Below are 19238 nucleotides of genomic sequence, written 5' to 3'. Positions count from 1 at the left end.
TCCTAAGACGATTAGTCTTTAAACAAGAGTTAGACTTTGATGTCACTTCTTGACATATGACTCCACACACAAGAAAGAGGTTAATTGTGGGTTTTAGAAAACTATGGTTTGAAAACATTATTTTAATCATTTTCAAAGTTTAAAAATATTTTAGTAAAAATGTTTTGGAAATAGGAGCGGAAATAGGAGCGGAAAGTAAACATAACACCATCAAACGATGGAGGTGTGTTTAGGAGAGATCTCTTGTTAGAAAAAGTGTTGGAAGTCATTTTCCTCCTAAGACGATTAGTCTTTAAACAAGAGTTAGACTTTGATGTCACTTCTTGACATATGACTCCACACACAAGAAAGAGGTTAATTGTGGGTTTTAGAAAACTATGGTTTGAAAACATTATTTTAATCATTTTCAAAGTTTAAAAATATTTTAGTAAAAATGTTTTGGAAATAGGAGCGGAAAGTAAATATGCAGAAAATAAAAAGTTAAGGGTAAGAGATATAACAGTAGAGAATCATACAATTCGGCCAAGAAGAAAACTTTATCATGACCCCAAGATTTGATCTTGAGAGTATCAGATAATTCTTAAGAGATTTTGGTAGGCTAAACTATTGAATCCCCTTATACAAGAAAAAATGAAGATTCGGGCTAACTTCCAACCAAACAATGAACAACGGACTAAAGTAGTTACTCTTCCTTCCAAACACGAAAAGAAGTAGTTAGTCTTCCTTTCAAACATGAACTTGAAGCGGTTAGTCTCCAAGCTAAACCGAGATTCTATATGGACTTATCTCGAACCAAACCGAGATTTTGAACACGAATCAAGTTAAGATTTTATACCGGGATGATCTCAAACCGAAATGGGGTTTTGAACAGACTGACCATAAACTCTAGTGATATTTTAAATCGGGTTGATCTCGATCCAAGGTGAGATTTTGAACCATGCTGATCTCGAACCAAATTAAATTTTTAAGTCTGGATGAGCTTACAAACCGAAGTGGCGACTTAAGAAACTAAATCTCCAAACAAAGCTTTTAACGGGTTTAGTTTTGAAACAAACCAAACACTCCGTTGTGAAAATGTGAAGGGAAGAGCATCTATTTATCGGCTAGAAGTTCTTGAGTTACAGGTCAAACTATTAGTATTGTGTGGTGTTGCTCGAAATTGACAATCCAACATGAGTAAAAAGAAAATGGTTTCTTCTCTACCTAAGACTTTGATAGAAGTGCGTAAAGGTTATTGCGGAATGAAGTTGAGAGTTTTTGTTTCTTCATATAAGCGAATAGCTCATACAAGGTATCAGTAGGATTGAGTAAAGATAGTTGTGGAACATATGCTTGGAGAGAATATTGGATCTGGGTAAGAGGATGATCAATATTGAGCGAAGTTTTTGGGATTTCATCTGTGTGAGTTGTGCGCAACAGAAGAGGGGGAGATTCGAAGTTGTTAATTTTGTTTTAATTTCATAATGTGGTTTCTTACAATTAAAATTATTTGTATATGTAATGTTAGATTGATTCAATTGATCTATACAAATTTGTGTAGACATCTCGTTTAATTTTTTTAAAAGTTGATTAATTCATTGATTGATTTATTTGTTGATATTACTATATTTCAGTCTATTGTCTAGTCTATTGTCTAAACATAGAGTAACTCGTGATATCAGTCGAGCGCATACGCAATAAATGTTTTTCCGCCTAATTTTGAAAAACTCTAAATTTTGATAAAACCTTTTTGAAATAAATTTTTATAGGTATGGTCTAGTCAACCTCCCACTTCTAAATCTTTCTCACCCATATTCTTCCCGATTAACAACTAAGACAATAAGATATTGTTTACTTTTGGTGTGAGAACAATCATGATTTTGTCCTTTAAAAGAGTGTCTTGTTGGATTGAGGTGTATAGATGTTATATATAAACTACCCTGAAACAATTTCTTCCGGTAGAAGTTAGAGGTAAGGTGCGAACTTCGAATTTCCGGAGACGGTGACAATGGTCTGGTTGACCTCAAGTCTGCGCAACTATGACTACGAGATATTGTCCGTTTTGAGTATCAGAACTTTCACGACTTTATCCTCTAAACAAATACTTTATTAGATTGAAGTGTATGGATATTATACATAAATTAACATTAGTCCCAATTTTCAAGCAACATGGAACTAATTGTCCAGAACACTTATAAAATAAAAAAGTCTTTCACTTTATAAACATATATTTAAAACATATTTTATCCGATGTAAAACTCTTATCAATAAGTATCGATAAGTATGTTAGTCTTGTGATGTTTAAAAATTCCATATATTCCACTCAGACTCTAAAAGAAACTAATGATATCTAGGTAATTGCAAATATAATTTAGGTACAATGATAATATACATGTTTGTCAGCCTTGTTTGACTTTGAAAGCTATTCAAAATATAAAATCTGTTTTGCTGTAATGGCCAACACAACTAAATGGAGGAAGGTAAAGAAATGCTCCAAAAATATATATAACAATATTCTCTTTGCATTTGTTACGTAACTTCAAGTCACTTATTAAATGCATAGAACGCGTAGCATAGAAGAAGAGTCAAGATAGAATTTGAATGTGAATGACAAAGACATCGATCGAGAAATTCTTGGTTTTAATTAAGGATTGATATTCAATACATTATTATTAAATGTAGAGTATAAAATATAACCTAACGTTTGAAAGAATATATGATATAATAAATAATATGAAGCTTCAAGAAGGATTAGTGGGTGTAACTAGGAGAGTGTCCAGAAGGTTCTTGAAATGTTAGATATGTAAAAGATTATTTGAAAAGGGTGCACATTCATTGAACCAGATGATAGCAAGAAACTAGTGCTGAAAATGATAAGAAACGTTAACATCACTACTTAAAATATTGAACTGATGACAAAAATTAAAGACAAAATAAATAAGTATCTTGAGATTTTAAGATTTTCGTTTCTAATGATGGATTGTTACATTCTTTCTAGTAATGATAATTATGCCACGAGAGGCGCACATTGAAGCCACGCTTTGCGTTTATGATTAAGACAGAATGGTAAACCACATGGCTACTCAATTAGTCATATTGCCATCTTTAATTAAGATACATCTATTGGTATTGTCACTAACCACGACATTCATTTGCTTAAAAAACAATTAAAAAAAATGTGATAATTGATTGTGTTGCAAGGTCAGATGAATGTTTCAATAGTAAGTTTCACGTGGAAAGGCACATCACTAAATTAAGAGATTGTAGGATTTGATCAAACAGTCATTCGTGTAAGTTGTCGGATTTCATGGAGATGGTTTTAAGTTTAACAGACTGTCTTATATAAACACAATGCGCATCATGTCAGGTATTTTCTCATTCACACACTCAAATTATTTTTTCTAAATTATTATCCATTTTATCGGTTGCTACCAGTCATAAAGAATTTTTAAATAAATTATAAGATGCGATGTTTGCTTTGTTAGAAAGTGATAGTGTTTCCAACACATCTGACCACTTGAATGACAATGAAGATGACTGTTATGGAATTACAGATCTCAAAAGATAAGGATGATGTTTGAAGATAAGATCAAAATACTTTTTTGAAGATAAGATCAAATTACTTTTCTGACAAAATCGAAAAGAAATTACATATCTCTAATAGATCTAGCCTAAAAAACGGCTCTAATACAGGCTTTATTAATGACAAAGGATTCTTCTTGGGTAAGAACTCCTAAAATTTGAGACTTGGTTGGAGATGATGACCTAGAATTCATCTCCGAGTAAATAGGTTGGGGAATTTATGAGCAAAGTTTACTCTTGCAAGGTTAACCCTAATGGTTGAATCAACAGAGTTTCTAGCGCTGGACATTGATCCAATGCTACTAGACTGATTGTAACGAAAGGACTGACTCTTATTCATTCGAATACTGACAAATCCATCAATATCCTGAATAACATCTCTAATAGATTTGTCTTTAATCTTTTCAGATTTAATCACATCTTGCAAAGGGAATTTGTCAATAATATCTGAAGCAGTAAGAATCTTAGGGGTCATAATATTAGATCTGCTAAGATTGGCTTCAATAATACATGTTTCATTTCTAGGAGTAGTTTTAAGAGATTTAAAATTGTAATTAACATTTGAAAGTTTGTAGATAATTCTACTAATAACATCTATGTTAGCAACTCCAGGATTAAATGTATCACTTAAGCCTTGAACATATATGACAAGTGAGTTTTTAGTGAACTCATCAGTTAAACTCAAAGAGTAATTAGGATGACAGTTAAAGTAAATCGGATCATCATTAAGATTAGATTCAACTATAGCAATAGTTGAGTTATGAAAATCTTTAATACGAGTATCACGAAAGACTTATAGAATATGAGTGTTTAGTCATAGTTTATGTAAAGACTTTATAGCTATTTTGATTAATCCTAGATGGATATAATGATATTCTTCTCTAACATGATTTTCTAACATCTTTCTACTTAACAAATTAATGATTTCATATTGATTGCATATAGATGTAGCAAATTTCAAAGTATGAATAATTTTTTACTATAAAAATCAAATGTGCTCACTTTATAAATTTCTTTTAATTTAATTTCTAGCATAGACCAGTTAACTAATCTATTTTTCATTTCTTGAATTTCTAATTCCTGATTTTGGAGAGTATCTTGATCTAATTCGAATTTATCATTGTTTAAGGTGGCAGGAACTAAGGTTCGGCTACTAATATTACTACATGAACTACATCCTAACTGACTCAAAGCCTTGATGATTTGAGACATAGTTACTAAACAGTAAATTATTAAGCAACTTTTTATTATGTAACTAATTATTTCTCAATTTTCTTACTTATTCTTTATCTCTCTCCTCCCCCATTATTAGTTGTTTCTTAATTGAAACTACAATGTGCTAAACCAACGGTTTTAGCGCCTCACTTCTCGGACTTACGACCTGAACCACACACTATCAGCATGTACCCTTAAAGAAAATCAAAGTTCAGGGTTATGGTCGAAAATAAATAGTAAAATAAGTAAAACGTTTAAAATAAAATAAAAATTAAAAACTTATTAGGAAGTAGTAATTACCTTATAATCATCTGGCTCTGATACGAGACAATAAATAATATAATAATAATGAAGATAATTATTAAAATAGATTAAATAATTAGAGTTAAGATAAATACTGAAGTAAAGATGGATGTATTTAAAGACATGATTTTATTGAAAAACACTTACAAGAGGTGCTTACAAGAGTTGATGGCAAGCTCAGGGTTTCTAGATTGAGTCTCTCAATTTTCGAATACTCTTTCACCACAAACTACATTCATCTTGAAATTTGGTAATGCATAAAATTAACATTTTCTTTAAGATTAGCATTTGGATTAGGGATTCTTATGCAAGATAATCTCTTAACTATTTGCTTTAATTGGGTGACACTTTTGGTCATGGAATCATTCTAAGGTGGGGTGTTCTTTCTAAGTCTCTTAAATAAAGGAAGACAAATTGTTCTAAGATTAGGAATAAAATCTAAAACATAATTAAGACAACCTAAAAACCTTTGTAACTGAGTTTTGTCTTTTAATTCGTCGGAGAATTTACTAACAAATTCTAAGGACCTATTAATAGGGGTGTACATGCCCTGACTAATATCAAAACCCAAAAATTTTACTTTACTTTAAAATAAGTTTAATTTCTTTTCGAACAAAACTAAACCATCATCTTTAATTATTTCATAGAATTGATTAAGGTGTTGTAAATGTTGATTAATGGAGTCTGAGAAAACTAAAATATCATCTAAGTAAACTATAGTAAAGTGAGAGTAATCATTAAAATAGAATTCATTATATTTTAAAATTTTGAGCGGACATTTTTAAGCCCTAAGGGCAAAACATTCCATTCATAGTGCCCAAGGGGTACTACAAAAGTGACCTTATACTTATCGATTTCTTCTAATTGAAAGATATATATATATATATATATATATATATATATATATATATATATATATATATATATATATATATATATATATATATATATATATATATATTTGCTTTGGACTGAGTTAAGATCTCTACCTCTAGGTTAATCTGAAAATTCAAACTTAACTTCACGACCTAGAGCATTAGTAATTATAATTAGGTTATCAACGATAATAGGATAAAGAAAAGACAGGAAAATGGTTTTTAGAACAATAGCTTCTTGAATGTTTTTAACTATAAGAAAATAAATTTTATAACAGATTTTATCTTCACAAATCTTAGCGATGGATAATTTATAAGACATATGTAATATGTTATCATTAGTTCCTCGTAAGAATTCTTTGGTTTTCTCATAATATTGGGTATATATATATATATATATATATATATATATATATATATATATATATATATATATATATATATATATATATATATATATATATATATATATATATATATATATATATGACAATGAACCTAGCAATAGCAATCTACGAAGAAAAAAAATGAATATTATAAGTTGCTTAAAAGACAAGATAGAGTTATATTATTAACCTGTGTCCTTATAATAATTCAACCTCAGCTTCATCTTGTTATTTAGCAACATGCCATGAATAGTGAAATTGTTCTCTTTTGGTTGAATTACACACTTATCTCACTTCCACTCTTGCAACTAAGTTGGTCTCATAGATAGCTATGAAAGAACAACAAAAGCAGGTATGCAGGTGTGCGCCCATAAATTTACGGTAAGAAGCAAAGTGATAAAAACCGGACTAGAGCTGCCGATTCAACTAATTAGACCGAAAATCTGCATAGAATAATGCTTGCAAACAGTCATTGTCTGAAAACCGAAGAAATAAAAAGAATTATAAATTTACAAACAACATAAAAATAATGAAGATGAAGTATCATCTTTAACCCATATACAATGAACCGGTGAAACAATTAAAAGAAAAACATGAAAGGGGATCCTTGTTAAGATTACCAGAAAAGCAAAGAATGAAAGAAGAGGGACGGCTAACTTTTAGATTTTATGAAAAGAAGAATTTAGGGCTAGTATTATATATTAATGATTGGGCTTTCTTTATATAATGCTAATATGTAAGGGTTTTTTTAGTTAAAGTTAATGGTAACTTTGATCCTAATTTTTTTTTTTAATTATGATTTTGATTTTTTTTTTGAATTTTAATCCTTTTTGGAATTAAAATCTAATACATTAACTTAAAAAAATGATCAAAACCATAATTTTTTAAATGGAGGATTAAAATCCAAAAATTAAAAATAAAATAGAGGATAAAAGTTACAATTAAGTCTTTTATTAGAAATAAAATTAAAATAAAGCATTTTTTATATTTATTATTAATCTTCTTAAAAAATATTTTTTATAAACTTTAAGTCTATCATTATTAATCCATTTCTTTTTTTACACAAATTAAAATCATGTTTATGTAATTAAAAAAATGTTTTTTATAATTATTTTGTATATTATTTCTTTTTACAAGTTTTATATATCATTTATGACTTGTAAAAATTATTTTAGTATAACTAGTCGAAAACCTTTAAACTTTAAACCCATGTCGCAGACTATTCAATTTTCGATCCAGTTTTAATTATCTTGGTTAAAAGAAGTAATCAAACGACATCCAAACTTCTTTAGTGAATCGGGTTGGGTGAGGTGAATTAAACGGTGTGTTTGGTTTATTAAAGAACCAATTACGTCTTATTGCTTTCTTAACCCCCTCCTTCGTTCTCAAACTTATTTCCATCTTATTAATTTCCAACTTATACATATTGAAGAAGTCTTACTTCACTTAATTTTGTAAAGGAAGAAGGAGCCCAAAATTATATAATAGATCCAAATTCTTCATTGCAATATGCATCAGTCAAAATCACTTTAAGATTGCATTTGTCTTTAAGGACAATAACTAATTAGTGTAATCGATTATAGCATGAAAAGTCATTGAAGACATGCCATTAAATGCTACATTTTTCATTGGAAGTGAGGTTGTAACTGATTACAACATTGTTGTAACATGTTACAGGTTCCCAAAATTCAAAATTTTGAATGTTGCATTGTTGTAATCGGTCACATCTTTGTTGTAACTAATTACCATATGAAGCAGTGTGTATTTTCATCAAACAAAAACATTCTTTTGAATGACAAAGCTTAATGAAACATTTTCAAATACATACAATCATTCAAAGAGGTTTCTAAAAGTGTGTATAAGACTTTATACATCAAAAACAAACTACCTCTTGTGTTCTTTATTTTATGTCATTTACTTTATGCACTTAAACCTTCATCCTAAGTCACTATCATAACTACACCTCCGATAATTAAAAACGTTAAAAATCTTACGCTAAATTAAACGAGAAAATTTTAGCAACCCTAATTCAACCCCCCACCTTCCTCTTAGGTTGTATCTCATAGTTACAACTGGCATCAGAGCAAGAGTTGGATAACTAGCTTCTAGATTCGGGACAAAATGACTTCCATAAAACCTTTCTTAAGTGAATGCTCTAGCATTAATAGACCATCTAATTTCACCGATAAGTGTTGTAATTTTTGGAAAATCAGAATGCAAATTTTCTTGAATCACGTGGTACAAAAGTTTGGAATGCTGTAAAAAAATGGTCCCTTCATTCCCAGTACAACGGTTAATGGGGTAAATCAACCCAAACCTGAAGGAGAATGGAATGAAGAGAACAATAAAAAAATTCTCCATGATAAGAAGGCCAGAAACATCATTGCATGTGCTTTAGGGATCAACGATTTTTTTAGAGTGTCAAATTGCAAGACTGCAAAGGAAATATGGGAAACCATGATAATCACACGCGAAGTAATTGAAGAAGTAAAGTGATATATATCAACCACTCTCTTGCAAGAATATGAAATGTTCAGAATGTTATCTAGAGAAACGATTCTAAAATCACAAAAGAGGTTTGCCCATTTGACTAACCATTTGACCACTCTTTAAAATACATACACAAACAAAGAACTGAATCTAAAAGTTCTCAGATCCTGGATAAGATTATGTCAATCAAAAGTAACAACATATAGGGAAAAAAAGTCTTTTTAAAATGACATCGGCTGTATTGTTTGATAAATTACAAGAACACGAATTAGAACTTGGTCGTTTACGACAACATTAAGAACAAGAGAAGAAACATTAAAACATATCCTTAAAAGTATAATCAAAGGCAACTGCTCACGATGATGATTTAGAGGATGATGAAAATATCAATCTACTTGTCAAGAAGTTTGGACAAGGAAAAAAGTTTTAAAAGAAAAAGGAGACACCAACATCAAATCATAATTTCACATGTTTTGAATGCAGAAAACCAGGACACGTCAATGTCAATTGTCCAAGGAAATAAGCATTAAAACAACTTCAAAGAAAATAAGGAATTTAGACCAAGGAAGGTTGACACTGTATGGGAAGATAATAAAGTTAGTTTATCCTTGAATTTCAAAAACAAAGAACAAGCACTATGATGAATTGCAAAATATTTACAATTAAATACACGAGGAATATTTAAATATTTAAATTTATGCTCAAAGAAAAATAAAATGATTTCATCTCTTAAAAGTAAGACTAATACCATACAAAAAGAAATGGGTAAAATTAAAATAACTTCTTCATGTAATAAATGTATATCTCTTAAAGCAAATATTGTGAAATTAAATCAAGTGATATACAAATATGAAAATGGCCAATTTGATTTGAAAAATGTTCTAAGCAATAAAAGATATACAAATGATAAAAGTGGACTAACATACTCCAAATTTGATAAACCTAGTTCAAACAAAAAGATTATCTTTGTAAAGGCTTTCAATAACAACATTCAACTCAAGAAGGTACAAGATAACTTACAGACAAAAAAGACTTATGCAAAAAATACTTTCTCTGTCTCTAAAAGAAATAAGTCTTTTAATAAACCCTCGTGTTCTTATTGCAATTGTAAAGGTCATGCACCAAACGCTTGGTACATGAGAAATTTTAATGTTCCAAGAAGAGGGTACATTTGGATAGAGAAAGAAATTAACCCATAAGAACTCAATTATATTGGGTACCTAATATAGACAACTCAAAATTTACCTCTTTGACTCTAAAATCAAAATAGAGACAATAACAAATGGAGAATTCTTTGCATTGGAAAAGTAGATATACAACTATTGAAGATGTTATATATGTTGATAGTTTAAAGGATAATCTTTTAAACATAAGTCTATTATGTAATAAAGACCTAAAATTAAATTTTGATAAAGATACATGCATCATTCAAGATGAGATATCTCATGAAATCAAACTTGTTAGAAAAAGACATAACAAGATTTTTAGATGATAAGGGATCTTAATAATCAAAGTTAATACATAAATTATAAAATGCTTTGAATTCAAAGAAATACTATTTTCAACCAAGTCTAAGTAAGACCATCAACCTAAAATTAGGATAAAATCAAGTAAAATTCAAAAGTAAAACCATATTCAAACCAGAATTTAAACAGAATACACCCAGAATCAAATCATAATCAAAACTTAAGTAAAAAGAGTAAAATAATCAAATCAAAATAAAATCAACAACTCACACTAAAAATAATTTATGAGGGAGGTTAAAGTTTGGACAAATTGTCAGCTGATTCCAGACTATATAATTGTATGAATGGTAAAAAGCTATTTACTCAAAGATAATATTGTTGGTGTGATTGGACCAACAAACCTCTTTCCATACAAGTAGGACATTGGCAAATAGACCGTCCGGCAGTCACACCACATCCTTCCTTCCCGTAATGCGTAAAATGTAATTTATTTTCTGCTCTAAGGAAAGAATGAAAGGCATATCAAATAATGGTTAAGACGAATAAAGACAGCCAATTTAATAATAAATTAGTTTATATGAATTTAAGAATATTAACCAAAAGCATATGCTACATGAAATCACAAACATATGATGCACTCTTTTAGAAAATATTTATTATCACATGAAGATAGAATTTCTTGTTTCCCTACAGCATAAAATTACACATCAAATGATAAAAGGTTCTCTAAATGATTGAATAACAAAAGAATATGGTGTCATGCCACTGATATAAAATTTGTTGTATATTCTACTATACGATAACGTATTTTTATCTCTAAAAAATTAGACGTTGCCATAGAGTAAAAATATTGTAGAGAGAATTAAGAATATTTTTCATGATATCTCTAGATAATTTATATTTGAAACTCAAATGTCTGGCGGTGAACAATAACAATGATGCATAGTTTTGGTATAAAAGAATTGTCCATATCCCTATAGATTATTTAAATAAATTAGTAAAGCAGCATTTTGTTATTGGTCTACCTAAGATGAGTATTATCAAAGATAAATTATGTGATGCGTGTCAAAAAGATAAGCAAACTAAAGTTTTATTTAAAGCAAAGAATATAGTGACAATTCTTGTTGATGAGTTCTCAAGATTTACTTGGACATTATTTTTAGTGAATAAACATGAAGCCTTTAATGCATTTAAGAAATATGTCAAGTTAGTCCAAAATGAGAAATCATCAAAGATTGTATCAATTAGAAATGATCATAGCGGAGAGTTTCAAAATTCATCATTTGAAGAATTTTGTGATGAAAATGGTATCTGTGAAAAATAGGAATAAGAAATTTTCTAAATGTGCTTGAGTGAGTAAAGCACTTAACAACCATTATCACTTCAGATACTGCAGAATTGCTTGTAAAATGGGTCTCTTTCAGACAGTGCATGAACTGGCCAACCATACTTACAGCATATGCAATATCCGGTCTATGTGTCAGACAAGTGATTTAATATCTCAACTAGACGGTGATACATTTCTTTATCTACTGCACCATCTATTTTTGTATTACCCAATTTAAGATTTTGATCCATACGAACGCTTGCAGGTTTACACGTTGTTTTTCATGTCTCCTTGAGTAAATCTATAATGTATTTTTTGTTGAGATATAAGACTTCCTTTCCAGGAATGTGTCACCTAAATTCCCATAAAGTACTTCAGCTTTTCGAGAGTTTTTATTTCAAATTCCTTAGCCAAATAATGACTTAAGATTCACTACGCCAAAAAGGTTTTTTAACAGCGCATCTTAGACAGCGCTTTTAAAAGAAAGCGCTGTCTAAGGTTAAAATAAAAATAAAACACGGAAAATGTTCTAAAAAAATAATGAAAGCGCTGTCTAAGGGGGGGTCTTAGACAGCGCTTTTAGAAAGCGCTGTCTAAGACCCCCCCTTAGACAGCGCTTTTAGAAAGCGCTTTTAAATATAGACCTTAGTCAGCGCTTTTGAGAAAGCGTTGTTTAAAGTCTTTCAATTAAAAAAAAAATTAAAACCAAAAGCGCTGTCTAAGGTGGGGGTTTAGAAAGCGCTTTTGGAAAGCGCTGTCTAAGGCATATCTTAGAAAGCGCTTTCCACAAAAGCGCTGTCTAAGGTCTAATTAAAATTAAATTTCAGACTTCTATTTTCGTTCTCAGTTCTTTTTGTTTTCCCTCCTGCGATTAAACCCCTCCAGCGAACCCTAACAGCGAACGAGAATACATTGTAATCATTCGGTTTCAATACCAGAAAGTGTTTGAAGGAAAAAAACAATCAATAATAGTAAGAACACAAAGGTACGAGTTTGTTGGCAGAGATTGGTTTGGTTAACGAACGCTTCAACGGCAAAATTTCCCGGGCTACAAGGCTTCCTGTCTCTCTCTCTCTTTCATCTCCATGTGCGACAATTCCCATTTTCTCACTCATAATTTCCATCTCCTCCAAAAGGGTTAGGGTTTCCATTTTTCTCTCTGCATTTTCCCTTTTTCATTTTTTTTAAAAAAATTTTCTTTCCCTTTTTTTCATTCATGGAAGTTTGTGGATTTTCGTTTTACATCGTACAGATGCGTAATTGAAGGGGGAATTGGCAATAACTGGAGGAGGAGAAGTAGGGAGGGTGTGTGGGTGAGAGTGATTGGGGTCCTAAGGTGGAAGATCTGGCTAGGGTTTTCGTTTTTCATTGGAGATTGAGGTGAAATTAAGGAGAAGATGAGCGCTTCTAGGTTCATCAAGTGTGTTACTGTTGGGGATGGAGCTGTGGGTAAAACGTGTTTGCTAATTTCCTACACAAGCAATACCTTCCCTACTGTGAGCTATTTCTTTCCTTTTTTTTGTTTGTTATTTTTCAGTAATTTGGATTTATTTTTCTGTGTTGAATGGTATCTTTGAGAAATTTATTCACAAATGTTGACATATGGTTACTGATGTTTGAGGAAATTGGAGTTGTTGTTGGTTTTCATTTTCTGTTCTTTTTTAAGAAAATGAGATTTTGAGATGTAACAATTGGCTCAATTAATTTGGTACGTCTGCTTGGGAAAGAAAACATTTTTTGTAATTTGTTTTCTTTCAATTTTTTGTGATCACAGATGAAGAAATCAATGTTTGTTGTACCTTGATTTCATTCATCTGCGTGTAGTTTTGTAATCTTCCCTTTTTTCTATTGTTAATATTTTATTATTTAGTTATAATTCTTCATTTTTGTGCATGAAATGGTGTATAATTAGATTCTGGATAGTGCTCCAATGCCTTATTATCATGTATGTGTGCCTATTGAAAAAGATAGATGATTATTATTTTTGCATCTCTTCACTTTGTCTGGAAACAGGATTACGTGCCAACTGTCTTCGACAATTTCAGTGCAAATGTGGTTGTGAATGGAAGCACTGTTAATCTGGGATTGTGGGATACTGCAGGTATTGTTATATAATTACCTTTTTTTTTCTTTCTTTTGAAGCATACAATGTAGAGAGTGCTTTCTAGATTTTTATTCTTTTATTTGTGAAACAGGACAAGAGGATTATAACAGATTAAGACCTTTGAGTTAATGTGTATATTCAAAGAAAAGAGGTAATATACAATTATATGACATATATTCATGGAAGTTGTTACATTCTTAATTTGATCTAACTATTTATATGACATGTAGCTTCAAGAAAATGAGGTTAGCAATGCCTCCGCACAACAAAAAAGGAGGTTAGCAACGCCTCCGCACGGGTAAAAAGTTCTGGTGCTAAGAAGACCGTAGCTAGGAAAAAACCTACCACCAAGTATAGGTCGTGCCTCAGGACATTTCTAGAGATGACCGATATACCGACCGGAGGTGTTCGGACTGTACATATGGAGGTAGGGATTTTCGGCTTTGATTACGACCAAATGATTGGTAATGAAGACTTCATGCAAGTTTTTAGTCATGAAGAAATCGGCGTCACCGTTGTCAATACATATATTAGGTAAATCCGGTCTACTTTGTTTTATTAATTAAACAACTTATGTTAATGATGTTTACTTTATGTTAATCCGGTTTACTTTATGTTTCAAAAGAGGTGTTAATGATGTTTTTATATTAGGTTTTTGTATGACAAATTGATGCGCCCCAATGGTTTGGACGTGTCATTCGGATTCTTAGCACCCGCGACCGTCAACTTAGGTTTAATCTTAAGTAGACCGGATACCGTGACGGAGTACGTTCTTCGGATCCTCATGGACAATAAAGATGTGGAGAAGTTGTTTTTTATACCGTTTAATACCGGGTTAGCATTTCATTCTAAATTCATCTATTATAATTATTTTCCAAGTTACCATCTAACATTTGCCTAATCATTACAGTGGACATTGGTTGTTGCTCGCAATCAATCCTATCCGAGAAATTGTGTATTATCTTGACTCGTTAGGAAATGATTGGACAACATACCCGGATATGAAGGTCCTAATTGACACGTAAGTGAGAATGTTCAAAATTTTTCTTAGTTTATGTGAATTGTTCTAATTGCTTCATTTTTATTTTATTAGCGTCCTACAAGCTTTTCGGGCCCAACGAGATATCCAAACCTCAAGGAGGGGCGCCAACTCCATTACATGGATTAAAGTGGCGGTATATTTTTAATTACCATATTTTTTATTATATTAGTGATGACACTTGATAAAACTTAGGATTTATAATCCATATTTTTTTTTTCATATGTAGTGTCCTCAACAACGTAATCAAATAGATTGCGGGTATTTCATGTTGAGGTTTATGCGAGATACTCTTGCTTTGGGCCGATTAAAGATTCCCACCGATGTATGTATTTCTAACTTATGAGTTATTTTTATATTTACACATATCTCATATAATTAAATAGTTGGAATTAATTGTGTAATTAATGTGTACATTTGTAGTATATGTTATGACTTGTAAATGTGTACATAAATTTGTATATATTTTGATACATTTAAGGCAAAATTGGTTTGAATTGGTATATATATATATTTGTTAGCCAAAAATTGGTAGAAAAAAGGCCAAAATGGCATATATAAAATGTGATAATTGTCTGTCAAAATCTGGTTGAAAACAGGTAGAAATTCTGGTTTATAAACCTGGAAAAAATGTGGTTTAAAACAAAAGCTTCAAAAATTTTCGTATACCTTAGACAGCGCTTTTGTAAAAAGCGCTGTCTAAGGGGGGGATTAGAAAGCGCTTTAGGCAAAAGCGCTGTCTAAGGGGGGGGCTTAGACAGCGCTTTTTGAAAAGCGCTGTCTAAGGTATACCTAAAAAAATTAAAATAGGAGGGTCTTAGAAAGCGCTTTTGGCCAAAGCGCTGTCTAAGGGGGTGGGGCTTAGACAGCGCTTTTCAAAAGCGCTGTCTAAGGTATACCTAAAAAATTTAAAATAAGAGGGTCTTATAAAGCGCTTTTGGCCAAAGCGCTGTCTAAGGGGGGGGGGCTTAGACAGCGCTTTTAAGATTTAAAAAAGCGCTGTCTAAACCTTTAGCAGCGGAGGTTTAGACAGCGCTTTAAAGCGCTGTCTAAGGCTAAAAAAAGCGCTGTCTAAGGTCTTATTTGTTGTAGTGATTTGTTGCTCCTTCCAATCACCTTCAATCATTATAATGTCATCCATATATTCTAACACAACTGTTACTCCCCCATCTGGTGGGTATTTGATGAACAAGGTATGATCTCCTTGAAATTTCTTTTACCACTAAAGATATCATAACCTTCCAAACCAGGCTCGAGATGATTGTTTTAAGCCATATAACGCATTGTTCAACTTGCAAATTGTATTGTTAAGTACATTTTTATCATACCCCGGTGGTACCTGCATATAAACCTTCTCTTCAAGTTCCCCGTGTAAGAAGGCATTATTCGCATCAAATTATTGTAATCCCAACCATAATTGGCAGCAAGTGACAAAATTACTCTGATTGTATTCATCTTCACAACCAGAGCAAATATCTCTGAATAGTCATTTCCATAGGTTTGTGTGAACCCTTTGGAAACTAACATGACTTTATATCTTTCAATTTATCCATAAACCTTATATTTTACTATGTACACTCATTTGCATCTAACTGGCCTCTTCCCTTATGACAAAGTGACTAACTCCCAAGTTTTATTCTTCTTCAATGCGTATATCTTGATATTCATGGCTTGCTTCCATTTTTCATTAGAGGATGCCTTAGAAACATTAGTAAGTATGGAAGTAGCATTTAGGTTTGTGAGGAATGCTTTATGGGTAGAAGAGAATTTTTTAAAAGAAATATAGTTTTAAAGGAGATATAAAGGTTTTTTGGTGTATTTTCTAGTTCTTTTTCTAATGGCAATTGGAAGGTCTAGGTCACCATGCGTTGTTTGGATCATCATTTTATCTTGTAATTCAAAAGAACTAATTACATCATTTGAAGGATTCGAGTCAGGACATTAAACTTGTGTCGATTCAAGAATGGCCTTTAACTTTCTCATGTAAACCAGATTCTTTACATATCTTACATCCACTTTTGGTCCAAGTTCAGCTACTGGTGTATTTGATTGATTTGACTCAACTTCCAGTTCTCCCACCTTGGATGGGTCTTGTACAAGAGTGCTTAACTCGAGACCGGAAACATTGGGTTAATTTGACTTGAAACTGGAAGGATTATGTATATTTGACTATGGACCAAAAAGATTGAGTGTACTTGACTCGAAAATGGAAATATTAAGTGTATTTGACTCAAGAACAGAAAGATTGAATGTATTTGACTCACGACCAGAATGACCAGATGTATTTGACTCATGACCAGAATGACCAAATGTATTTGACATAATACTAAGAAGATTGAGTGTATTTGGTTCAATACCAGAAATGTCTAGACTTTCAACCGTATCTTCTCTAAAATTCTCCCCCTGAAGATAAGGTTGAGTGAAGTATGGTTCCTCCTCGCGGAAGGAAACATCCCACAACACAAAAAACTTTTTAGATGGATAATGGTAACACTTATATCTCTTTTGAGTAAAGAAATACCCGAAAAAACACATTTTAGGGATCTAGGATCGAGTTTTTTCTTGTCTTGACTATGCACATGGACAAATGAGACGCACCCAAATATTGAGGTTTAAGATTACTATTCACTGACAAATTTGGATTGAAGGAACAGAGAATATCCATAGTACTCTTGAACCCTAATATCTTATAGGGTTATCGATTAATAAGATATGTTCTAGTGAGAACAACATCCCCCCATAAATGTTTTGGAACATTTTAGTGGAACAATAATGCTCGGGTTTGGTCTAATATATGCCCATTTTTTCTATCTATGATTCCATTTTGTTTTGGTGTTTTAACACAAGAAGACTCATGCACAATTCCTTCTTTTGACAAAAAGAAATACGAACATTATTGAAGCACTCTTTTACATTATCAGGCCTTATCATTTTGATGTTTATTCCAAATTGATTTTTAATCATGTAGAATTTTTTTTGGAAAACAGTATTGATGGCAGGCATGTTTTGGAGTAAAAACACTCATGTAACCCTGGTACAATCATCTATAAAAGTCTTAAACCACTTAGCAACAGTTACATTTGGATTGGTAGAGGGACCCCAAACATCTAAATGAATAAGATAGAACGAGGATATGCTTATTTAGTTGTTTAAAGGAAAAGGTGGAGTTTTATGTTTTGAACACTCACACACATCATAACAAATACTTTCAATATCTACCTTATTGAATAAATATGGGAACAAAACTTTAATGACTCGAAAAGAAGGATGGCCCAATCCACAATGAAAAAGAAAGATATTTTTTGTTTTTAGAGAGTATCACCTCTGTCATAAATGAATGGGACAAGTGAACTTTTGTACACTTACCTAGTTCTTGAAGATATTAAAGGTCATTCCTTTCTCTAGCACATTGAATCATCTTTCTCGACTCCTTATTCTGAAATATACAACAATCATTATGAAAAGTCACATTACGTGACAAATTGTTTGTAAATTTTTATATGGAGACAAGATTCATGAATAGTTTTAGAATGTGGAGGGCCCTTTTTAAGGTTATAAAATGATTTATTTGGATATCTTCAACGCTAGCTACAGTTATAAGAGTATCATCTTCAATAGCAATTTTTTTATTACTAGGACAAGTGGAATATATGGAGAACTATTTCAAAGAGGGTGTCATGTGGTTTGTGGCTCCTGAATCTAATATCAAAAATAAGCTAGAATGTATTTCGGAGACATGAAATCCAAATGAGAACAAAAGCTTACCAAATACACCATATTACAATTACCGGATGATTTTTCCATACTATTGGTCATGAACGAAAAAGATAGACGTACCCAAAAAAAAAAAGAAACAGAAGCAACCACCAAATATTTATGTATAAGATACAAAAGAAAACAAGATTATATGAAGAAATAAATCCATAAAATGTAGGGACAGAGGTTGGTATTGTATGGACAGTTGCTGAAAAATGTGTAGAGTTGTACCGATGGCAGCAGGTAACTCTGCGAACGAAATTCGGAAAGTGTATGAAACTGTATGAACGGATCCTAGAAAAGTATAGATAGTGGTTAACTTGAATAACTTGATGGCATGTAATGCCAAGTCAAGAGTTGAGGTTACTGACAGTAGAAAATGCCTAGTAATATTTTCTCAAGAATTATTTGCAAAAGTTGAGTACACTAGATCAAAGGCTCTGATGTCATGTGAAAAATAGGAATACAAAAGTTTTTAAATATCTCTAAGTGAGTAAAGCACTCGACAACCATGATATTTGTACACAATAAATAATTAATTACATCTCATGTTTACACGGAGAAATAAATACTAGTTCAACACCCTAAATGCATGAATCTAAACATACATGAACCTTAAGACTTAAATGCTCATTTTAATGCGAAACATGTGGAACATTTCTTTGCAGGTCATTAATCAAGGAAACTCTCTTTAAGATGGACATACTTTTGATGAT

General features: G+C 31.4%; 1 protein-coding gene across 1 annotated transcript; it reads left to right on the top strand.

Annotated features, from left to right (window-relative positions):
• The first annotated feature begins 12582 nt into the window (after positions 1-12582).
• Positions 12583-13863, top strand: LOC127091523 (rac-like GTP-binding protein RHO1). The gene is made up of 4 exons (XM_051030193.1): positions 12583-12760; positions 12876-13119; positions 13637-13724; positions 13819-13863. The coding sequence occupies exons 2-4, from the start codon at positions 13021-13023 to the stop codon at positions 13854-13856; spliced, it is 225 nt and encodes a 74-aa protein (XP_050886150.1). The 5' UTR covers positions 12583-12760; positions 12876-13020; the 3' UTR covers positions 13857-13863.
• Positions 13864-19238: the final 5375 nt, after the last annotated feature.

This window comes from Lathyrus oleraceus, chromosome 6 (assembly GCF_024323335.1).
Source record: "Lathyrus oleraceus cultivar Zhongwan6 chromosome 6, CAAS_Psat_ZW6_1.0, whole genome shotgun sequence".
Classification (NCBI taxonomy): domain Eukaryota; kingdom Viridiplantae; phylum Streptophyta; class Magnoliopsida; order Fabales; family Fabaceae; genus Lathyrus; species Lathyrus oleraceus.
Note: the sequence above shows the minus strand (reverse complement) of the source record. Positions and strands in the feature narration are given on the sequence as shown.